The 24,037-nt window shown below is 36.7% G+C and overlaps 3 protein-coding genes and 1 long non-coding RNA gene across 6 annotated transcripts in view; 3 read left to right on the top strand and 1 right to left on the bottom strand.

The window, feature by feature from the left end:
• Window positions 1-3,125: 3,125 nt before the first annotated feature.
• On the top strand, window positions 3,126-7,277 carry LOC116294715 (nuclear receptor subfamily 2 group F member 5). The gene is made up of 3 exons (XM_031702360.2): window positions 3,126-3,792; window positions 4,536-5,114; window positions 6,795-7,277. Exons 1-3 carry the CDS (start codon window positions 3,576-3,578, stop codon window positions 7,049-7,051), a joined length of 1,053 nt encoding a protein of 350 aa, XP_031558220.1. The 5' UTR covers window positions 3,126-3,575; the 3' UTR covers window positions 7,052-7,277.
• A 1,551-nt stretch (window positions 7,278-8,828) lies between these two features.
• On the top strand, window positions 8,829-12,431 carry LOC116294752 (uncharacterized). Its single transcript, XR_004196956.2, has 3 exons — window positions 8,829-8,950; window positions 9,850-9,925; window positions 11,221-12,431. It is a non-coding gene; the product is annotated as an uncharacterized LOC116294752 (long non-coding RNA).
• A 960-nt stretch (window positions 12,432-13,391) lies between these two features.
• Window positions 13,392-17,568, bottom strand: LOC116294751 (ribosome maturation protein SBDS). The gene is made up of 5 exons (XM_031702406.2): window positions 17,348-17,568; window positions 16,748-16,877; window positions 15,902-16,102; window positions 14,665-14,829; window positions 13,392-13,538 (listed from the first exon to the last, which is right to left on the bottom strand). The coding sequence occupies exons 1-5, from the start codon at window positions 17,473-17,475 to the stop codon at window positions 13,410-13,412; spliced, it is 753 nt and encodes a 250-aa protein (XP_031558266.1). The 5' UTR covers window positions 17,476-17,568; the 3' UTR covers window positions 13,392-13,409.
• A 237-nt stretch (window positions 17,569-17,805) lies between these two features.
• Window positions 17,806-24,037, top strand: part of LOC116294746 (cytosolic arginine sensor for mTORC1 subunit 2) — a 10,436-nt gene continuing 4,204 nt past the window's right edge. The window contains exons 1-9 of one of the 3 annotated variants that reach the window (XM_031702398.2): window positions 17,806-17,852; window positions 17,950-18,227; window positions 18,829-18,899; window positions 19,550-19,737; window positions 20,002-20,146; window positions 20,450-20,570; window positions 21,736-21,834; window positions 22,177-22,259; window positions 22,898-22,992. In XM_031702398.2, coding sequence (XP_031558258.1) covers window positions 18,085-18,227; window positions 18,829-18,899; window positions 19,550-19,737; window positions 20,002-20,146; window positions 20,450-20,570; window positions 21,736-21,834; window positions 22,177-22,259; window positions 22,898-22,992 — 945 coding nt within the window. In that variant the 5' untranslated portion in view covers window positions 17,806-17,852; window positions 17,950-18,084. The other 2 variants (XM_031702400.2, XM_031702399.2) reach the window with 2 other exon arrangements.

The raw sequence follows: 24,037 nt of genomic DNA, 5'->3' as shown, positions 1-24,037 counted from the left end.
AACTGTGAAGGAGACTATTTATCAGTAATATAGTACAATTTAACCCCACCCAACCCACTGCAACCCCTATCAAAAATCCGCAAAAAAGATTGATGAATTGATAGAAAGGAAATGTTTCAATTTCTTGCATATATAATCAAAAATAGCCAAGGAAGTTGAATGTTTTTTCATGCGACACTCGATAGTAGTTGTGCGACATATAAACATTAAACTTTTGCAAAAGGATAGATCGCGTATCAAAGGATTTCCAAGGACATGACTAAGTAATAGACCGGAGACAAATCTGCATAAGTGTTTGTTTTATCTGAATCATGTGAATAAACTAAACGAGTGTGTTCAGGACACTATCTAGCTGCTGATCAATTAGAAATTTTATGACTAGACCATAACAGCTACTGCACGGCATATTGGTAGTAGGTCGTCAACAGGTCATTTATGAATTCATACAACCACTGACTGTCAGTCTGCCACTTTTATCTCTCATATGCATCATTTTCTTTTGTTTTTGCTTCTTCTTTTCCTTTTTCTCCTTCTCCTTCTTCTTCTTCTCCTCCTCCTTCTCCTCCTCCTTCTCCTTCTTCTTTTTCTTCTTCCTCCTCCTCCTCCTCCTCCTCCTCCTCCTCCTCCTCCTCCTCCTCCTCCTCTTCTTCTTCTTCTTCTTCTTCTTCTTCTTCTTCTTCTTCTTCTTCCTCCTTTTTATTCAGGCTTCATTCTTCTCTTTTTACTTCTTCTTGTTTTTCTTTTTCATAGCACATTTGTAAACTCATCCAAAAATATATAATAAAATGAAAATTCATAACATATGGAATGCTCTGGCTGTTAATTTTGTCTACTCCTGTATGCCATCAAGGCTACCCACTCGAATAAAACAGTCGCTCCAGGGAATGTAAAGAACAGAGGGTGCAGAAGTGTTGTTGTCTCTGGGGTCTCAGGTTGGGTTTCTGTTTTTACGTCTCTCCCTATATTTGGGCTTTTTTCTTTGGGTCCTTCGGTTTTAACTGATCCATCCGCAAAACCTAACAAGACTAAATTCCAATTCGATGTGTGCCCATGCTGTGAACCTGTCCCAGGGTCACATGCAGTCAATAACATTGACTATTGACCATGATATATTGGTTTGGAAAAAATATCCCAAAATTGCTGATGAGATTTTTCATTAAACACTTTTATTTTTTCCATATAAATGTTTTCTACCGATATTATCATTGAAGCATAATAATAGAGGTCTCAATAAGCTGTACGACCTTCGTTCAAAATTCCAATCAACAATTTGCAACTGAAAAGCGTCTTCTTGAAGAAAAAGAAGTGCGCAGTAATTCTTATAATAACTGGAGGGGGAAAACAGTCGAGATATTAAACTAATGAGAAACTATGAGAACTAAGAGAAACTTAGTCATCAGAAGTTTAAAAATTTATCAATCGATTAATCTGTTTTACAAGACGTCGGCAAGTAAGTTATGACAAGTTTTCAATTTTATTATCATCACTTGCCGTCGTTGTCGTCCTCGTCATAATCAACGAGGTCAATTGACTTTTAAGACAGCTTCCTATTTCTTCAAATTCTTCGCTTTCATATTCACCTTTTCAATAACTAAAAACTGTACAAGCAAAACAAGCACATACCGAGTGAATGAACCTGATGAGTATACGACGTCCAACTGTTGAAGCTATTTAAAAAATGACGTTCAGATTGATCGCCCTGCTGGGAAGTCTGAATAACGAACTTGCGTCTTTTCCAAAGCATAAAAATTAAAAACGTCCGACTAATTAAAACCAAGTGAATGAAACTCATATATTTGGGCCTTATTATTTCTTTACTTCATTAATTTTGGCGATTTTATTTCATTGCAATAAGTTAATTGAAGATTCGGCAGTTGGAAAAAGAAAAAAAGAAAACAATTCCATGAGCTTTTCTTCATCGAGGTCACAAACCAGCTGCTTGGAACCGTGCAACTGAAATGGCTTCCAAGATTGATGACGTCCTGTTAGATAAGCCATGAACAAATTCGTTTTTGCTTACTATTATTTTGTCTAGTGCTAGCTTCTATGCGTTTTCAAAATTATCAATCTTGCTGTAAGAAGAAAGACATTTTTTCCCGATGATAACAATCGATATTAAATACACAACAAAAGCTCAAAATAAATTTTCTTATCATATCCGCTCAAGAAGTTCTTTCTCCGTTAGTTAACCGTGTTGTGTTCCAAATAAATCACTTGTATTTATTCTCCTGAATTCACAAGGAAAAAATTCAAAGTTTGAAACAAGGAAAAAATTCAAAATTTGAAATAAAGAATTACTTCAGCTTTGCAACCTAGGTGAAATAGCGCTTTAAATTTAATTGGGAATAAATATATGCCTAGTTTTTTTGGGTATTTTAAACTGAATATTGTTTTTTTATAACGAAAGTGCTAGTGTAATCCTGCGCATCACCTGGTTCAGTGAGCTTTATCTTACAGGGTTCCATGGTCACAAGTAAACTTGATATCAAAGCCATTCAATACCAGACATAAACAAGGCTTTTATTGGTTTTTGCTGCGTTTTACTGCCTTCCATTTCTATTTCATTTGCTTTTTTTCAAAAATTTTCGATTTCATTGAGAAAGAAATAAACTGTCGCCGGGAGATTGAGCGAGAACAAATGCGAGACTTTGATTAATGCTTTAGGCGTTCGTCAGTTCAAAGCGAGTGTTAGGCATCCCTGTCGCGTTTACCTTGCTAACTTTCATGAAAATGTTAATATTACTCGTTTCCTCCAATAAGCTTTCTGCCTGACATGCAAGATTCTAATCGCTTTGGAGTTAGTTCACAGGAAACATGGCCATTCTAATTTTCGCCCAATTACTTCCCCTGTTCAATTTTCTATCATTTTTGTATCTCTCTAGTGAAAGAGTACCGATTAGGTCAACTAGGCTAACAAATTAAGCATAAAGTCATATTGGCGGAAGAAGTGCTCTTATCTATGTATTTCTACTAGTTCGTGCGAACCATACATCTGTATTGTCATTGTTTTGTATGGGCGCTCTTACCATAAATATTCCTTCTCCGCATGAGGTAAGAATTAGGCATTTTTTTAAAAAGCCAAATAAACATGTCACACAAAAACAGTAATCAACGCACATTGGTTAAAGACCCCTACTACTTGGCCTTTGAAATTTGCGATTTTGACATTGGAAAGCTATTGTCTTCTAAATATCTTAAACGAAATGCGACAATATTAAATTGTAATTTGTGCCTAGAGGTAAAGCTGTTTCCTTCTTACAGCTCTGTCGCATTGTTTAGCAGCACATTAATATTCAACGGCAACTTCTAAAAGAATAGGTGGAAATAAATAAGAGGAATTTCCCTGCTAGTCGTAATGCGACATAATCAACGATTCTTCATAACACTACTTAAGGTGGTACAGGTTAAATTTTAAGCTGCTGTAAGAGTCAAGTTGTTATTTTTGCTGGACTTAAGCAGTATTCAGTTTAAGGACTTTACAGGCCTCCTTTAATATAGAGTAGTTAAGAAAAAGATAGTATCTCGTAAACTGCTCAAAATACTAGCCAACACTTTGAAATCCAATACTCCTCGTAATGGAAATTTGCTCAGTTTGTGGGGACCATTCTACAGGAAGGCATTACGGGGCAAATACTTGCGAGGGATGCAAGCTTTTCTTTAAACGAAGTATCAAAAAGCGCCTGTATTATACTTGTCGTGTGGCTGGTTGCTGCCCAATAAGCAAGCGATACCGAAATAGTTGCCAATATTGCAGAATGAGAAAGTGCCTCTCAGTTGGAATGAAGAGAGAAGGTAAGAAAATTTGATTCCCATTTTTTTCTGATTTCATTCTTTTCTTTTTATTTCTTTACTATGCTTCGACCTCAGTTCCATTTTTTTTCTTGCTGCTTTTCTCACCTCTTTAAGTAATCTTAGCATAGTTCAAATCACAATTTAAAATTTGTTTAACAAATCCTTTATTTTTCGCGACCTTCGTCACTATATCTGGAAAACATTTAGTCTAAGCTAAAGAAAACATTTGAATAAAGTATATTGGCAGAATTTATTGTAAAACGGTCGATTCTTAGATGGCAATTGTCATAAAGTGATCCCCTAAACTTTCATAACTGAATAAGTAACTGAACGATCACCTTGTTTTGGTTTTAAATATAGGAATCAAATTGACATAATTTTATTGAATTTAAATGAAACATAACTTTTCATTTTAAATTTGTCATTTATTAGTTATAAATTGGTAGTCCATAATTGAAACAAAGACTCCTTAAACTTGAAAAAGCATAATTTTTTAAATCGAAAATGAAACATGGTTTCTCGATCAGTGAAAACTTCTCAGCACGGATTTTCTAGCCTCTCTCATAACTGATTTCGCATTAATATTAGAATGTCAATGTATCGTAAAATGTCTTGATCAAAGTCTAGATATCTGGGTATTGCAGAAGGAAGGAATAACATTGAAAACATCAAGTATATAAGCAATATAAACAACGTCAAGTATACAATAACATTTGATTTTATGATATTATTCTTTTATTTAGCTGTTCAACAGACCAAAGCTCAGGATTATGAAAGGCAACGAAGGCGTCAGAAGAGACAACATCAAAAAGGAACACAAGAATTGAGAAAAGAAGCTGATTTCGCTTCTCTTTCTGATTTCGTACTACATCTCCAAGATGTGGAGCCCTATTGCAGAAAATCCGAAAAAGACAACAGTACATTATCAACTTCCTCTTTGGAAAACAGCGCTTTTTCAAAAGAATATTTAAATAGCGGAAAAGACAGCGAAAAAACAAGTGAAATGGCCGCTCGACTTTTGTTTATGACAGTCCACTGGGCAAAAAAAGTCAAACATTTCTCAGAACTGTCGCATTTTGACCAAGTAACTTTGCTAAGAGAAAACTGGTGCAAAATTTTTATTATAAATTTGGTACAATGGGCAATGCCTTTCGAATTAGCGCCTTTGGTTGGGGAAGTTTTCGAGAAAACACCACAAGAACATCTGGATAAAGTTCTGCAAAACATGGGGAAGCTGAATGAAGTTGTTTTCAAACTAGTACAGCTGCAATTGGATAGAGCCGAATTCTCGCTGCTTAAAGCTCTTGCTCTCTTCAATCCAGGTAGGTTGGTCATTCAAGTTATAATACCATATGTTTTCTTTAACCTAAATGCGTTATTCTTACTCAGAATACTAACGTGACGCAACCTTTTGATTTCTGTTCACTGACCAAAACGGTTTCCGAAATAAACAAACCGGATTTGAGGCGGAGATGGACAGGCAAGCGACAAAGAAGAAAAATGTCGCTACTGTGGGAAGATTTTTCATGTATTAAATCTTGGTAGAAGCCTTAAGACAATATCTTAAGCTCATTTCGAACTAAGAACTCTAAACAAAGCCGCGACATGTCAAGTTTAAGGTATATCGCAAGGATCTTCAGTGTTCAAGTCCTTCCGTTTTTATTAACGAAGATCATGGCATTGCACTTCACGTAAAAAATGATATTCACAGCGGTATCCTAATGGCAGAGGAAATTAAAGCATTCCCTGATACATAAACAGAGATTTCAAACGAATATAAGCCAATCTAATCTGCACCGAGATATCTTTTTATCAGCTACTCGGCTTTTCTCAAGGAAAACAATATACTTCAGCGCCTTGGTAATCAATAAAACAAAATGATTCAAAGGGAATATTAAAACAAGCTGCAATTCCTTATTTCATTTTCTAAATATCGGAATAAATTTTTTTGAGAGGAAATCAAAATGTAATGAAAGACAAAAATTTTAATTTCACAAATCTGTCGCTTCCCACAGTCAAAATTTTGTTAGAATTATATAAAAACACGCCGATTGCCTACAGGCTATAGCCATACACAAGTTATATATATTTTTATGAGCTTTTAGGTGTTTCGAAATCTTCTTAAAGCTTGGGTCAATTTATTCAAAGATGACCAAGTGTAAAAGCGGGTTCGTTTGGGTTTAGACGATGATACTTTTTAGCTTCTTCGTGCGTCGTGTTGTCTATTCTTTGAAATAGATACCACTTAACCGCTTCCTCTTCAACGATACCTTTGACGAATTTCCTTAGAAAATATTTATGACTGTCAAATTTTATTCAACACTAAGTTTGTTCCGGCGACATTTATTCTATACGTTATGAAATACTCTTTTCTTACATCAAATGAATTAAGAAGCGCGATCACAGCAGCTGTTGGCAACTCAAAATTTAAATTTACAAAAACGAACTGGGAAGCGGAAAAATAAGGACGTTTTAAAATATGAATTTTCATAGCTTTCTAGAAATCGTATAACTACATCTAGAATCTTAGATATTTTTTTATTATTTACTGTTACGACAGGATATCGTAAGCTAAAAAATATGTTATGCTAGAATTTTTAATGTTTTCAATTTGAATTTTTGTCAGCGCGCTTATTACAAGTTTCTCTCTCCGCTTTCTCTTTCTTTCTTTTTCTAACAAGATTCTAATTTCATAGCAAATCAGCACTTAATAAGTTCGATCAATAATTCCAAGCATCGATTGCTTTCTTCAGATTTTTAACCTAGATTATAATTCATTCCCCTCCCCATTGAAAAATTAATGAATTACGTGAGCAATGCTCAGATCTTGTGCCTCATATAACAAAAAAATCTTATGTTATCTTATTTGTTGTAAAACAAATTAAACCTAGTTTTGCTGGGATAAGATTTAAGACAATTACTATAACAAATTCTATACGATGTGTTGTCAAATGTGGCCGTTTTTATAACTACTTATGTTTTCTCGATATAATGTTTTTCAGATACCGATCACCTCGCAGATGCCGTACAGATTCAAGCCATTCAGAACAAGACCCAGAACGCGCTAGAGGAATACATCCGTGTTCAACATGCTCAAATCCCCAATCGCTTCGGTCAGACATTGATTCGCCTAGCAGCGTTAGGATCCGTAGAGAGCAGGGTTATTGAACATGTTTTTTTCAACCAGCTGCTCGGAGGAGCTTCTTTATATACAGTAGTGGATGGTATTCTAAGGACAAAGGATCTTCAAGGAGAGTGACAGATAAAGACTAGCTTAGACCCCCTTTCGTGACAAAACTCCAATCTTTTCAATGTCTAGAGGTTTGGCACCCAGCAGCTATTTCAGTACTTAACTTATATATTAAATGTAAATGTAATTTAGTTTACGTCCCCATCGCGCATGGAGAGATTGCTTTACTTCCCGAGCCTGAAGATCCTAAAGCGCTCCACGCCAGATCGAACAGGAATTTTTTGAAAAAGCTAAATTATGCAGGGGGGGGGGGGGGGGGGGGGGACCGGAGAGTGCGGAAACTCTCGAAGCACAGGCCGAGAGAACTCAAATGTAATAGCTGGTCTGAGGATCTAACCCGATGATCACAGCGATGAGTGACGACGCATAAGCAGCGCACATAATCCTGAGGCCTCTAAGTAAAGTGCGGGAAATTTCTTTTTCAGTAGATTGAAGAAGGCGCATCCACCAAAAAATATATATGTATATAGATAAGGTGTTAATAACGTTCTAAACTTATCCTGCGATTAGGGTAACAAATTTAAGAATAAGAATAGCACAATAACTTCATATTTTAAAATATATTATTTGAGTTGATTTTTTTTGTCCGTTCCCTCGGGCATACCGACCCCACAATTTCCATTATAACTCAAATCTAATGAATTATTCCTAAGTTACGCCCTCATAACTCATGTCTTGTATTAAAGCATTGATGTCACAGCCGTCCAAGAGCACGTATTATAGAGTAAAATCTAAATACTATTGAACTTAGCCACCCACTTATCCTCTTGGACCACGATAAATATTTTACATCACGATTATATTATACAATTCAGCGTCTGCGCATGCGTAGCACGTTATCCCACTCTCGAACCCAGGGTCCTGTCATGCTTACTGCGCATGCAAGAAGTCCGTTTGTAAGGCCAGTTTTCGAAAAGTAAAATTTGTTTTACTGAAGAGCAAGGATCGACGTTTTCCGACGGCTAATGGGCACACAAGAAAACAAGCATGCGCAGACGTTTTTTCTCGTTTTCTTAGGAAAAGTACGTTCTTTATTATGGGGCCGTGGGGGGAGGGGGAGAGCTGGGGATTCGCAGTGAACTTTTTAAAAATGGTTGTCGCCCTCCCTCTTTCACTTAGAAAGAAAAGGTTGAAATAAAAACGTTTGATACTCCATAAAAGTTTGTTTATTTAGTTTGTTGTTTGTCATGAATGACAGAATAAAAGATTTTCAAAGCATTTGTGTTAATCAAGTTATAAGTTTTACTAAAAAACCATTGGGTTTATAAAGAATGAGATTTCCCCCCCTGAGTTAGTGAGATAAATGCAAAGGAATGTTCGTGGTTTGGCCGAGACTTATTTCTCAATACCACGTGCGAATATCGGAGGTCGTTATCATAACACTATATATCTATCGGAAAATGAAAAATTTTCAGTGGCACATGCCTTAATAATGCCATGGAAACGCCTTCTACGAACCACCAAAATGCATACTTCTATTATATATTATGATAGCAGGGCCGTAGCCACCGGTACGGTTGGTCCGGTTTCAACCGAACCGCAACTTTCGGGAAAAAAATATAAGAAAAATGAAATAAAAAATGTAAGAAAAACCGAAAGCCCTCGAAAACCGAACCAATCAGAAATTTGTGACTACGGCCCTGGATAGTACAAACAAAAACAAAAAGTAAATGCTGTCTTTACCCCTAGTAATTATTTCGTACAAATATGGCGATAGTCAGTAACAATCACGTGACTATATCGTTGACTGATAAGTACGGGACAGCGGAGGGTTGGGACTAGTTCTTATCGCATTTGTTTAAATTCTTTAGTAAAGCCGCATAACAAAAACACCGAAAAACATAGCGGCATTCAAATTGAAAAACAGGCGAAGAAAGAGTTAACATTCTACACGACTCTGCAAATAAGGTAATATTGTAAATCTTAATGGCCGATCTCTTAGCGAACTACATTTTTATATCTGTATTTGTATCGTCGAGCCAAACTGATCGTGTGTGTATTATTTGAATAGTTTTAACACAACTTTCTTAGTAGTCTGTTTCACAGTTGCCTGCGCAAACTTGAAAGGTAGTCGTGCCTTTGCTTCGAAGCGAGACGAACGGTGAGCTTGCAATGATAGAGACTTTATTTTGACACCATTGGACAATTATTCACGTCTCTATCATTGTAAGCTCACCGTTCATCTCGCTTCGATGCAAAGGCGCAGCCACCTTTCAAGTTTGCGCGGGCAACTGTGAAGGGAAGTATTAAAAACTGGGTTGTTTGGCGGGCAAGAGCAGCGTTTAATGTCCCATTCAGATCAGAGAATACTTGGTTTGGTACTTTTCATTTCTTTCCCTTCATGTTGTCTTCGCCCTTTGTTTACTTTTAAAATATTTTCTGATATTTAAGAGAGAACTCGGTCCATGACTATACTGAATCATTCTATAACAAACACACCTACAATGGCAATTTTTTTAAAACCCTTAGTTTAGTAACTGAGTTCTAATGAATGGCTTTTAAAGTTAAAAACAGGTCTTTTTATATTGTTATTTTACTAACCCTTGTTTGTTAGCAAAAGAGGTAGTTTAGAAATTAATTGCGTAACTCAAATGTTAGTGTCTTTGATTTCTTAACATATTTGTTTTGTTTTCAACAATTTAACCAAAATAAACAGGTGATTGGATTAAATTTACATTGTGAAAACATGTAACTTTATAAAATCAGTGCTGACCAAACAGTGACGATTTTCATACGAAAAAAAACTCGTCACTTAAACATGGAAAATTATTACCAAAATTAGTCTTATTTTTCTCGTTTTGCTAAAGAAATCTCCATCATGGTGATCGTATCAGCGGCCATTGCTCCGCCGAAACAAAATGAAGGATGTGCCACTCAAAAATGGTGAGTATAACATGTGGTCAGAGTGGGTTCGTGTTTTGATTTATTAACCAACCACTGCCCAAGTATAACAGGTCACCCCGCATCTTCGAATATAAACTCGGCTCTTTGTTAGCTAATCCAATATGGCGATCGAAAACAGAAATTCATTAACAAAAGCCTTCCCCCAAAAAGTATTTTCACTGCAGCATTTGAATTCATTGCGAATTTCTTCATTTTGTATTCAAAAGTCATTTTTCTCCTTTTTAAAGCATTTATTGCCGACATCATAGAGCGCATGCAGTAAGACCATGAAATAAAAACAAAGTTGATACTGACAAATTGTTGGTTTTCAACCATTCCCAAAAGAATTAAATAACAAAAGACGCGACGGCCATGTTGGAGGATATAACAAAACAATTCATTGATAATTCTTTTGTTAAGTTCCTCCAACATGGCAGCCGTGAAAACCATCAATGGCACTATTTATTGAGTAATAATTGCTATCACTCAACCAGAATATTCATCATACAAATACAAATACACAAGAGACTATTTGCGATCTGGCCTTTTATGAATATCGTACAGTAGAGTAGCGGAACCAGGGGTGGTTCCACGGAACACCCAATTGTGAAGCCGATTATTTTCCGTCTTAACGCGTACTTAAAATGCCAGAAATATGCAGGAAATAGCGTTTCTGCAATCCCCCTCCTCCATTTTAAAATCATGTATCCGCTACTGTCTATAGCTATAGGCAAGTATAGGATAAGCCGGCGTAAGCGGTACAAGCAACGACGTTGAAACTTGTTCAGAACCGACTAGAAAGAGGGTCCAGTTTCGTCAGATATAAAATTCACCCCAACGTTTGGATAGACTCTATCAAAAAAGCTTTACTCTAATAAACGAATCAGCGGTTTAGCGTAAAATCGCGGTCTCACCTGCTTGGTATACATGCTTTAAATTCAGCTGAGGATAAGCTTATTTCTTGAAGTTTAAGAAACACTTGTATTTTAATCTATTACCCAATGCCTATGGTTTGTTTTATTGTATGAAAGAACTTTTTCTGGTTTGTACTAAAATGAATGCTTTTGCCAGAAAATCTCAACCATTTTTTAAGCGGCCATGTTTGTTTTCTTGGACAATTTGGCGCACGGCAAAGCGCCATGTTACATTTTCCCGCCCCGTCTCCCCGAGGGCCTATGGTATTCTCGCTCCAGTGCTTCATATTTTTGGTCTCAGAGCCCTGGAGCGAGAGGACTACCGATCCACAGGGTACCCAGTGAGGCACAAATTTAATCCATAAACTGTACCTTTTCCAGGTGGTCCAATCCTTCGTCTTTCAATATGTGGTCCCCATGGGCATGGAACTGGAAGATAAGCGAGTCAAGAGCTGACGGAGACAATCCAAACCAACGGGATGGAAGTAATAAAACTCCAAAACTGGACAGGGAGACAACCCTTAGCAATGAGGGCAAAAAAACCAAACTAAAAGAATTGGGCAATACATTTACGTCACGACACCCCTTCTGAAGTAAAATATTAGCCATGTTGGCTGAACAAGAATCCAAGACAAAGTTCTTCGTTCAAGTCGACCAACATGGCGGCCATGACGTCACATGCACACCAAGAACACAGTATTAAATGTTGAACAATTATGTTCGTTTTAAATGAATTTCTATTAGGGTTGCTAGTGAAAATCCGCAACAACAAAAAAAGTTAAAGCACCGTGCCATACTAGTCAGGGGAATTCAGTCCATACACATCGGTTCACTGGTCAAACTCAAAACATGCAATCTAGGCTTGAAGGTACAAAGTTGACCAACCCTACGAAACTAACCTTGCAAGCTGGACTAGGTGGTTAGTGCTTTACCAGTGAACCAGCGTAAGGAAAGGTTTCAATGTGTTTGTTGTGACGGAAATATTACAACTGTAAGCGGTCAGCGAGCGAACATGGCGTATCTATTCTCGTTCCTCAGAATTTTCTGAATTTTGTATATCTATACTCCTGACCAAACTTAGTTTATTATTTAAGCAAGGCATTTGTGTAGATCAGCCTATTGTTGGTTGTTTCAATTGGCTTGTGCTATAAAGTAAGGAACAAATTTTTTTGCATTGTTAATTATATGTATATAGCACTAAATAAAATAGAGTCAATGTCATTAACGTTGTCCACAGAAAAATGACATTTAGACATTTAGACATTTAGACATTTAGACATTTAGACTAAAAGAAATATCACGTGTTTCCTCGAACGTCCTGGCATAAACCAAAGGCTGAAATACCATTCTCTATCTTAAATCCTCACTAAATGGTCGGGGCATTCTGGATTTTCGATTCACGAGTTGAATTTTACATTAAAAGTTCAGGCTGACGCACACGAGGCAAAGAATACATAATGAAACACGTGATATTTCTTTTAGTTTAAATGGGTAAATGTCTTTTTATCGGTGGACAACGTTAATGACATTGACTGTATGTATGTATGTATGCAATGTATGAGATAAAATTGAATTGAAACTGATTGTTGTAACTAATAGTTGTCGTTATTGCTATTGTCATCATCAACATAATTACCATCATTGTCAAATCAAAACGGCATCCCCTCTATTTAGCACTGCAACAAACTCTAAGCTGATCAAAGTCAGGGCACGGCATTAACTCCCAGATCGACTGATAGAAATTTAGCTTGATGAGTTTTGCGGAGGGATGAAACAGAGAAATCGGAAACAAAAACCAAACCTTATGTAATGCCGCGTCGACGATTGGAAACCAAGACTGCAGAGGCGGAGAAAACGGGGCTTTTAAATTTGAGACAGAAGAAAACCTGAGCTCTTTATGATAGCGGGTAAAAGAACCAAGGATGTAATGCCGTGTCCACGAATGGAAATCAAGACACCAGAGGTGAGAAAACGTTTTTTTTTTTAATTTGAGAGAAGAAAACCGGAGCTCTTTATGATAGTGGTTCAAAGAACCAAGGAAGCGCATTCATTAGCACCTTGCACGACTCGAGTGAGTTTACCGCCATTGTTTTGGTAGTCAAAATTAACCAGCACTTTTCGCTACTGGCGGTCTATGATCAGCCAATCAGAACGCGGAATTTGTGATTGGCTATTAGTAGGTATAGACTAATAAGAAATGTTTAGTTCTTATAATTTTGCTATTTCCTCGGTTTTGTCTGATAGGTAATTTTTTCGGACATTGTTATCAATGTAGGTGTCTTGCATTCTCTCCATGAGAAAAAAAAGGAAAAATGACACGACCACCATGTTGGTTGATGCTGTCATGCAGACAATGTTATCAAAAACTCGCATCCTCTCCATGAAAAAAAAGGGTGGAAAAAATACACGTATAAGAAGCATGTATCCATTTCCAGTAGAAGTGCAAGAAATAGAAAGAAAAAAACTTGGAAAACCAAGCTTGACCAAGTCTTTTTTAGAACCAACATGGCGGCCATGACGTCACATGTCCTTCAAAAATAAACCCACCTAACCATGTTTCAAATGCAAATTTATTCGATTTGTTTATCCTCTGCTTCAACATCTTTTAAACTCAACATTTCTACAGCACCTCGTCCCCTTGTTTCTACTCGGAGAATCTCGTCAATTTCACGGTAACACCCGGGGTCCACGAGACAAACCTAACGAAGAAATACAATATCAAAAAATCACTTTTTTATACTGGGTTACAAATTCAGTATATATGTATATACTGGTCTTCAATTTGGCCCACTTTCACTCACACATGACTACCATTCAACTTACATTTATAATTTTTTACGGGGAGAGGAAAACCAGAGAACCTGGAGAAAAACTAGTCAATCAAACTCTAGTACTCACATGTTGCACACGCACGGGTTCAAAGTACCAACCCAAAGCGTATACTTAACATTAGTAAGAGGACCACTCATTAGGAGCACAACCACTCATGCTACCTACAATACAACTAAAGTAAAGACTATGATAACTATTCTATATGTATTATGTATATGTATACTATTATGCATACTATTCAGTATATGGTTTATCACTGATGGATTTCAGTGTACACAACTCTCAGAGCAGTCATACAAGTCCAGTAGCTCAGTGGTAGAGCATCCGTCTAGATAATCGGAAGGTTGGGGCTTCGACTTCCTTCGTGGTACTCTTATTTTTTCTAGGGTTGTTGTGTTTATTAGCATGCTTATCTTCACCTATTTATTTTCATGTGTATGCAGTTTGTATATTCTATATGTGTATGCAATGTCAGCAATTGATATGATGTACTTTTTGTGGACAAAATCAGTAAATTGCAGTGGTATTGGAGTCCTGGAATGGAGGGTTACCAACAAGAGAACCAACAGTAACTCTACTCACATACAACAACAAGCCCAGGAATTGAGCTCGCATTGATGAAGCAGTGCATTAGCAAGCACACACCACCTGTGCTTCCCTTAGAGCCTGCCACTCCCTTAACTCTTACCTTAAGGCAGTGTTAAAAACATCAGATTTATAACTGTCAGGACGCAGTTGTATGAAGTGTGGATAGCACTATTCGATGGATAAATCTTATCCAGTAGATATATTTATTGTATAACAGCATCGACTTACCCACTGGATAAGGATTTATCCATTGAATAGCACTATCAACCGGTCCCATTAAGAGAAATGATATGCCATTACATTACATCTTTAAACATCACAAAGACCACAGAGACAGATGGACAGGGGGGGCAAGCAGGGCGTGGCTTTAACCTCCCCCTTTTTGCTACTACCCACTATCCTTACCATCTCCAAATCAGTATCCCATTCCTCTGACTCGATGGAACTCAACAATGATTTCAGTTTTTCTTGGACCTTTTTGGCATCTTTTGCGGGTAGAACAAGTCTTAATCTCATTTGAGCTCTTTCTATTTGCATGGTTTCTTTGAGCTGTCGTATCACTTCCAGGGCCTAATATTATGCAAAATAAGAATATGATGTAAGTCAGATTGTATAGTTTGTTATCATCCATAGCAATTTTAGAAGCAGATTGGGAATCATCAATAAACTACACATAGATTGGATAGTAGGAACAATCATACAATTTTTTTTACACAAGAAAGAATCGAATTCCCCACAGTAAAGGGATTCTACTTTTCTCCCATCTAACATAGCCATCAGCCCATGAAAAGGCAAAATAGAAATGTAGATGGATGATTGAACATGGAGGGCACCCTTTGCCGTTCACTGAAGACTAAGTGTGAGATTTATAAGATTCATTCAGTTATAATAATATTGATACCCAAAAATTTGATTGATTTAAAACCCTTATTATGACATTACATTTTTTACCATCAAGACAATATAGGGTCTCATTGGACACCGATCAAAGTGTTAACATGACATCATTGGAAAGCCTTAAGTCTTCAAGGGTATATGTCATGGAAATGCCTTTTGACTGATGACCTACTTTCCAAACCTGGGCCTGGTTGTAGAAGGGTGAATAGGGCTATCCGACAGATAAATCTTATCCAGAGGATAAATGTATTGGTTAACAGCATCAACTTATCCACTGGATATAAGGATTTTTACCACAATTGTAAATTTTCTCGCGCGCTGATTGGTTAAAAAACGTCGTAAATAAGAGGCCATACCAACAAATGGCGTCATGCAAGATTTCGTGCAGTCTATTTCCTAGAGTTTTGTGAGTTTTGTAGTAAAAAACAAATTTACGATGGTTGAGCGTGGTATGTCCTCTTACTTACCACGATATGATGCCAAACGTTGGTCAAAATTAGTTATGGACCCACTCGGCTTACGCCTCGTGAGTCCATAACATTTTGACCAACTTTTGACGTCATATCGTGGTAAATAAGAGGACATACCACGCTCAACCATCGTAAATTTGTTAATTAACCATTGGATAGTGCTATTCATCCTTCATACAAACAGGCCCTGGGGACAATTCCATGGCTGCTACTGAAAAGCATTGTAAACTCAGGGCAAAAAAGAAAAAGCTTTCTCTAATTGCTATAAAACATACCTGTTGTTTTGTGCTGCGTGTTGGGATGACAGAATAATGGATATCTTTCATTGCACGTTCTATTACACCAACTGGATAAGGCCTTTTGGATTCAGGGTTAACACACTTATCAGCGACTATTGTTGCAATATCTCTGAACGCTGACTCTAGCTGTTGACTTCTTTCCTTCTCAGAAACTTGCAACTCTCCTTTGGCCAAAATCTTGGACATGATTAAGAAAAAAGGAACAAATTACATTGCATTTCACATTACTTTACCGCGGGGGGTTGAGAAGTTTGTTCGGAAGTTCCCAAGTTGGCAACGAACTTCGGAACTTTAAAATGAAATTCCAGCGTGCTCTTTGAAATTCATAACATATTGAATTCAGTAACTCGTCGGAAATGCTTTTCAAACTTAATTTCCAAGTTGGATTTTATCACAATACATGGTATTTATCTTATTGACCTGTTTTGAAATGAGTTTTGAAACATTTGAGGTTTTTTAAGATACAATTTCATCAAAATTTTGAAATATAGATGTAAACAGTTCACGGTTCACTGAACTTTGTTCACTTGAAGTTCCGAAGTTCGTTGCCAACTTGGAAACTTCCGAACAAACTTCCCAGCCCCACCGTGGTAAAGTAATGTGAAATGCAATGTAAGTCAAATGTAATAGATCCCTTGAATTGAGTCCTGAGAGGAAATTGTTCTGGGGACAACATAAAGGTTCAGAAGCTTAGCCATATCAGATGCTTAGACCAATGATAACCTATATAATATACAAATTTTCCTACATTCTGAATGGTTGATTTGTTGTACTTTCAATGGTGTGGTAAAAGCTAATTACTGTACAACAGCTATTGTATACCTTTGTGCATATTTCTGTTTGGTCTTCTGTCCCAAAAGCCTTAACAAGATCTTCTTTCTTTGCAACTTGACCCTTTGAAACATTAGTAAAAACGGTGTGTGTCTGTAAAACTTCATCAATATCTTTTTCTCTGTAAAATGTCAATAAAAATAAAAATTAATTCAGGGGCGGATCCAGGATTTTTTCAAAGGGGGCATGTAGCATTGATTGAGGTGGTGGAGAGATATAGCAGACCAAAGGGTTAGGGAGATGATTATTTGTTGCAGGTGCGCATGGTTCTTTCAGGTCCCACACACGGCGTATAGACTGTTCTATATGACACGGATAATAATGAAACAGCCGCCATCTTGGTATATTTAAAAAAGAGAAGCATAATGTGGAATGCTTTGTATAGTCCACCAACATGGCGGCTAAGACGTACCACGCACCTCAAGAATACAGTAGGTGCATACTATCCACTTGCCCCACATGTTTTTAAGCTTTTGCTTCTTTTCATGTGTATCTCTAACCCTCTTGACAAATTCTTCTATTAAAAAAAGCGCACAGAATGTGTGGATTGTCGTCCTAGTATTTGATATTATTTAAAGCAAGCTTACTCACACTTTATTTCTCCAAGACATGACCTTGTTCTTGTAGCAAGCGATCTCAAAACGCTTGCCACACTTCTTCAGCCGAACTACGGCCACGTTTGTTAGCTTAACTTGATTTGTAGGGGTAAATATTGACATTTTTTAGCAAAGTAAAGCACAAATATCGGTTAAATTACCAAGAAAACCTCTTGAATGAAAAATCTCGTGTTTTTATGAGATTTTGCTGAGTTTACAAAATACTGAGAGCTAGAGGTCTGGTGACTAAAGGCACAGGTAGCCCAAGCTGTGTTTCTGTAATTCTCCTAATAAAATGAAATTTTCAATAAAAATAAAAAGAGGCAGGTCAGGTTTTATATTTCTTTCTTTCTTTCTTTTTTCGCTTTTAATTTTGTAGACATAATTTCAGAGAAATATAGCTTGCCGTAGTATAAGTCTTGGGATTCCTGTGGTGTGTTGATAAGATGCGGACAGCGGGTTCAGATTGAAGAAGAGAAGAACGCAGCTCTTATAATTATGTAAGATTATACTTATTTATACAGCCACCGTGACGAATGATCCTTACTTCATATATATTTCAGTGCGTTTAAACCAAGTGACCACTCTTTTTATCAGTGTTGTGGAGATTGGCTTCAAAGAAAGCTCCAGTTGTATATTTGTTAAACAACCCAGGCTATAATCAGCTACACGCGCTGCTGTGGACTCAAGTAGAACTAGCTATCCAAGATATTAAAAGCTCACGAGATTGTCATGAGTATGTTGAATGGAGGATTAGATCACAAATTAGAGCTTCATATTCTTGAACTTAAGCTGCGGGTTACAAACATCAAAAAAGACGCCATTGGAAGCTACACTCACGCTCTTATCAAGATAGCTCTTCTACCACATTCTTGGTAAGCTTAGAAATAAGTTCATTTTTTAAAATTATCCAGTAACTTAAATACATCTGGGCTCAACTCTCAATCTATGTTTATAAATTCCAAGCCCTTATTTTAAATTCTTCACATTGAACGATATTTTAGTGGATTCTGGATAGAGTTTAAGCTTCACGTGATAATATAAAATTATCTGCTTCGGTTGCTATGAACAAATGTCTGGTAAATCGAATCTTTCGTGACTCAAAACCTCACGATTTAATAACTGTTGCTTCCATATACCTGTTATACACTGTATTTGTATATCTGAAATATGATTTGCGGAGAATTTTGATATACAAAAATTCAACAACAACAACACAAAAACAATCAATGGTGGTTGTTCTAACCTGAAATGCATTTACTTACTATACATAAGCTTATTTGATTGCGGAGCTTTAGCCTACAGTAGAATCCTGATAACTCAAACCCTAAAGGGAATTACACATAAAAAAAGGTTGGATGACTTAATTTGAGTTATCGAGAGATAGGAACAAATTACAGTCGATCGTGGCTTTAAATTGGAAAAAAAAATTTTTTTGAATTTTAAGCTTACAGTATATATTTATGTTCTTTTCAGTCCAAAGTTCTTTAGTTTTACAGAAACAAAAGGTGGCTATACAGTTATTGTGGAGGATAATCTGTATTCAGGTTTGTAATTCTTCTGAATAATTTTCATTTTTTATCTTACGTAAACACATTATTAACTACCCCTGTTGCTGTAATCTCATTAGCATGAAATACCTGTTATGAGTGCATGTGGTTGGAACATGATGTGCAATATGAGAATGCACAACACATGCACACTTTTTCTGCTTTGTCATTGGTATTATATCCAAAATAATGGTTACTCTAATTTTTTATTTTATAAAAGAAATAAAGAACTTGCTTGGTGTGCTTTGTGAAGTCATGGGGAAGAGCAGATAACTCAAGAATTATTGAGAAGCACTTTGATATGCATTGTGTTTCTCCTAACACTTTGATGTCTTGTGTTCTGCCAATCTCTGCTTGCTTTATAACTGCACACAGCAGATTTGCACATTTTCTATTTCTTCAGTGTTAATATAACCTTGATTGAATTGTGTAGAAAACATTCAGCACTAAATGCAAAGCTATTGGATTTCTAAATCAATTAAGTGCTACAAGTTTGTTGTGTATACATTCCTTTACCTCATCATCATAGCCTGTTACTAATACAAAAGAATATATTACACACTATCTAACACTGAGCAATATAGAAAACTCAAGATAGGAGTATTTGTGTTCATTAGTAATAACTATCTTTTTTTCACCCCCAACAGAACTACCAAAAGGAGAGAGCATAGATGTTGCTGATCCAATTTGGAGGGTGCTGACTGTATCTGCAGGTGCACTAGGATCACACAAATTAACAGGCATCAGCAAAATAGTTAAAACAGTTATATCTCCACTGGCAGACAACAACATATCTGTGTTAATAATATCTACATATCAGTCTGACTATGTTCTTGTAAGTATATTTTTTCTCATTACTTTTTACATTGTTCTTTCAAACTTCAAGGGTAGCATAGTGGTAGCAAGTACACTTGCCTATCATGTTTGATTCCTAGACTCATGAGTATCACATGCAAGTAGGGTTTGTTGGGTCTCTCCCTCAAATCAAGGGTTTATCTCAAGGTTTTTTAGTTTTCCTTCCCACACAAAACCTAGCATGCTATATTGCAATTCAAGCTTGAGCTATTTATTTTATTCATGGTTTGTTTGTTGTTAACAGGTGAAGGACTTTGACTTACAAACGGCAATCAAATGTTTGTCTTGTAATTTTAAAATTTTTATGGAAACACCTTCTGGCTTAGAAAGTATAGAGGTTTCAATAGGTGACAGAATGGAAGGCATGTTGAAGAAAAATGATATTTCAGGTAAGTTTCATACAAAGCAGAAGATGGGAAAGGTGGCCCATATGTATAGCAAAACAAACTAAGGGAGTAACAAAACAGTAAACAAACAAGCAAACAAACATGCAAAAAAGCTACAGTAATACTCTATTTTACAGTTCGAACAAATAAACAAACAAACAACCCAGAAAACAAACCAATAAACAAACAAACAAGTAAATAGAGTAGATACATCATATCCTTATAAACCAAAACGATAAGTGAAAGCATTTTGTAATTCCACTTTTGACTTTAGGCATGAGTCACATATTCCTGTTTTTCCCACAGATCATCGTCCAATAAAACATCCCTTAACCTGCCTGCACAATCGTTTTCACATCAGCAGTGTTGACATGCAAATGGTCCAAACACTGATGCCGATTATCCTTGACTTCATGTTTTACTCAAGGTTAGTGAACTCTGAATTAACATAGTTTATACAACCCTTTAAATATACACCTATTTCAGAAATCGTTGTCCCACCAAAAGCCTCAAGCAACAAGCCAAGATCACAGAGAATGCCAGTACTATTAGCTGTTATTAGTTTATTCATGGTGCATTTTCATTTATTGACTTAACAAATTGCTCCAAGCAAGGCTGCCTGAGATGATAATTAGTGGAGAGCTATAGCCACTTGCATTGACCATGAATAAATCAATTATAATTAAAAGTACTAACATTCTCTGGAGCCTTGGCTTGTTACTTGAGGCTCTTGGTGCGACAACAATTTTCGAAATAGGTGTATATGATCTAAGAAAACTACTTTAGTTAAAGCATGATATTTCCAAATTTAAGACCATATTCCCAGTATCATTTCTTTGTTTAATGGTTGCACAAACAAATGAAATGTGTTCTGAAATGGGATATAACTTTATCAGGGACTGCAGGGGGGAGGGGGGAGGGGTGAGGCTGGGGGGCTATAAAGGTAAAAAGGTCATCTGATAATCAAACATTATGCCAAAATGGATCAAATGTTTCAAATGACCATATTCTGTAGTTTATTTGGTTTATTATCATTGCTAGAAGCTCTCTAGCTTTTTGAAGTCCTTAATGCAGGCCAGTCTCTAGAAACTTGAATGGGGAGGTTCGTTTTTCTACCAATCTTAGTTATGCCATTTGTTTAAAACCTAAGATAGTGCTAAACATTATTTCATACTCCTACAAAGGTGGAGAGAAGGGGTTTGTTCGAACCATCAAACAACCCCTAGCCGCAGGCCTGTCATGGTCATGAGTTAAATTTATTCACAAGAGTGGAAATGCCTCTAGAGGCTAGTCTGACTCTTGATAAGATCAAGGGATTTGCTAAAAGTGACAAATTCACAATAGACCTAATTCATCTCAAGCGTTGCAATATTCATCCATCTCACAGCATGTGTCATTCCCTTGAAAATAATATTCCTTGTTTGCATTGTATCCATATTCATGTGTCTTCTCCTGCACAATAATTTAAACAAAAAAATGTTAGGCAATGACCAGCGATCTCAATCTTAAATGAGTGAATATTGTACCAAGACGAATTACATGTAGGTCTACTGATTTTCCGCTAATACAAATATCTGTTGTTTGTACTGTAGCTCCAAACCCAAGCTAGCAGAGGGCTATGAAATATTTTTTCATTTGTCAATTGTCGAAGGTGACATCACCCTTGTCTTGGACAATGAATCACTTTCAAGGTACATTGTGTTGATATCTTCTGATTGAATTTTGTTATTTCAGAATAGACACCTTTAAAGCTGGGGGTAATGTTTCTCATTTCAAATCATGTCATTCTCTTGAGTCCATCATAGTCAATTATGTGTCAGAAGTTGCATGAATCATTCCCTAGTGTAATATATCCTGCCTGTACAGTACAATACATTGTTTCTTTATTATCAATGCAACAAGATAGCAAGGCAAGTTGCAAGTAACATTGCCGAGTGCAACTTGCTTTGTCAGTACAACTGCAACAAACTGTTTTTATTACACTACAAACCATTTCCAACTATGTACAACCACCTTTTTGATTTTCCTTATAGGTTTCCAAGTGGTTCGCTTCACACAAGTAACAGCGACGAGTGCTGGAGAATGTTAAGAATTGGAGACTCCCCTCTAGGATTCGGTGAGTTATTTCTCTGTTTAAATTAGAATTTTTTTTTTAAGGTGTAAAGTGTCAATTGATGTAATGTTGTCTAGGGTAGCAAGTTGCATCTTATGTGGATGTTTTACTAGTTGGAAGGTGTTTCGAAAGAAAAAATATCAGACTACCACATGCACTTTTGTCTCAAGTCATAAGCTTTTATACACAAGGCTGGTGTAGTAATTATGATCTTGTGTCTAACTTTTTGTGCTCAGGGTTGATCACAGCAGTTCTCAGCCTGCATCATATTTGAGTAGAGTTTGTTGGGTCTATCCCCTCATTTGAGGGTATTTCTCTGGGTTTTCCAGTTTTTATTGCTTGATCATTATAAGAATAAAGTCTCTCCACCAGCAATAGACCTCTTTACCTTGGACGTAATGTTTTCCCATTTCAAACCTTGTTTCATTCTCTTGAGAATAAGACTTGTTTGAGATGTATCAATATTCAGGTGTCTTCTCATGTACAACCATTAAACAAAAAAATGATGCTTTAGAGAATGCTTCGTGGTCTGAAATAGTTGAAGCTAAGAGGTCTATAACTTGTCTTCTTCGACTGAGCAATAAAGGTTGAATTAAGAAATGTTTTGTGGGTTTTGTAACCATTGCATGGCCTGTCTGCAGATGAGAGTGGTGTTGCTGCACAAGTAGCCGAGCCCCTAGCTGATGCTCAAATGACTGCATATTATATCAGTACATATGCACTGGGACATACCCTGGTAGGTCCCCCTTTATGTATTGCATGCTGTGGTTAGATGGTTGTTGTGGTACTGCAAGTTTACAATTTATTCCAAGAGAGTAGCACTTCTGTTTCATGTGCTTGACACCACTAAAAGCTAGTTTACACAAAGTTAGGGTGACTGTAGTTCCAGAGAGAAGTTTCCTGAGATGAAAATCAAAAACTAAATACATTTTTCTGTTTGTCTGTCTGTCTGTTTGTCTGTTTGTTTGTTTGTACATCATTTGTTTGTTGTTGTTGTTGTTTGCATGCTATTTATTTTTTGTTGTTTGTGGTATTTTGTTGTGTTGTTAATGATGTCCTTCCTTCCTTGTTAGATGTTTTCAATCCCTCCGCAAAACGTGACATGCTAATTCCAATTCGTTCTGTGAGTTGGCCATACCTTGACTTTGATCAGCCCAGACGTTGTTACAGCTAGGGTATCGATAAAGTTAAAGGTTTTCAAAATGTTTCTTACTATCTTTCCTCTCAAATTACTGTGGTGTCGAAATCGTTTAGTCTAAAGATAGCACTTGCACGCCACTTCATATCATCCAATCACAGCTTATTTATTTTCTAGTTTAATAAGATATAATTGTCATCCTTTTAGAGGAGTGTGGGATTGTTGCACAAGTATCAGAGCCAATAGCTGATGCTGATATTAGCACTTATTACATCTGCACTTTCTTATTTGACCATCAAATGGTATGTAACCAGAGCGTAACCGTGAGGCTGGACACGTGGTCGGTCTGCTGTGGCTAACAAAATAATCATCGTCTTCACTATTAACATTATTATCATCATCATCACCATCATTTTTATTATTATCACCACCATCATCAACATTATCACCATCATCACTATCTCATCATCACCACCACCATCTTTAAGACCGTTGTCATCACTACCAGCAGCAGCATCATCATCACCATCACCACCACTTTCATCTTCATTATCACCACCATCGCCATTGTCATCATCAACACCATCACCATCAACACCACCGTCACTTTATCAACACCATCATCACCATCACAGCCTTAATA

Source organism: Actinia tenebrosa, unplaced genomic scaffold (assembly GCF_029948245.1).
Source record: "Actinia tenebrosa isolate PJP-AT-01 unplaced genomic scaffold, QUT_ActTen_1.0 PGA_scaffold1__47_contigs__length_23844297, whole genome shotgun sequence".
NCBI classification, from domain to species: domain Eukaryota; kingdom Metazoa; phylum Cnidaria; class Anthozoa; order Actiniaria; family Actiniidae; genus Actinia; species Actinia tenebrosa.
Note: the sequence above shows the minus strand (reverse complement) of the source record. Positions and strands in the feature narration are given on the sequence as shown.

Bases quoted from the DNA above. Each gene is read 5' to 3' on its own strand.
- LOC116294715 (XM_031702360.2), top strand. From the start codon at position 3,576: ATGGAAATTTGCTCAGTTTGTGGGGACCATTCTACAGGAAGGCATTAC. The intron at 3,793-4,535 runs GTAAGAAAATTT...TCTTTTATTTAG, and splicing joins AGTTGGAATGAAGAGAGAAG to CTGTTCAACAGACCAAAGCT. The intron at 5,115-6,794 runs GTAGGTTGGTCA...AATGTTTTTCAG, and splicing joins TCTTGCTCTCTTCAATCCAG to ATACCGATCACCTCGCAGAT.
- LOC116294751 (XM_031702406.2), bottom strand. From the start codon at position 17,475: ATGTCAATATTTACCCCTACAAATCAAGTTAAGCTAACAAACGTGGCC. The intron at 16,878-17,347 runs GTGAGTAAGCTT...GACATTTTACAG, and splicing joins ATGTCTTGGAGAAATAAAGT to AGAAAAAGATATTGATGAAG. The intron at 14,830-15,901 runs GTATGTTTTATA...GCATAATATTAG, and splicing joins CACGCAGCACAAAACAACAG to GCCCTGGAAGTGATACGACA.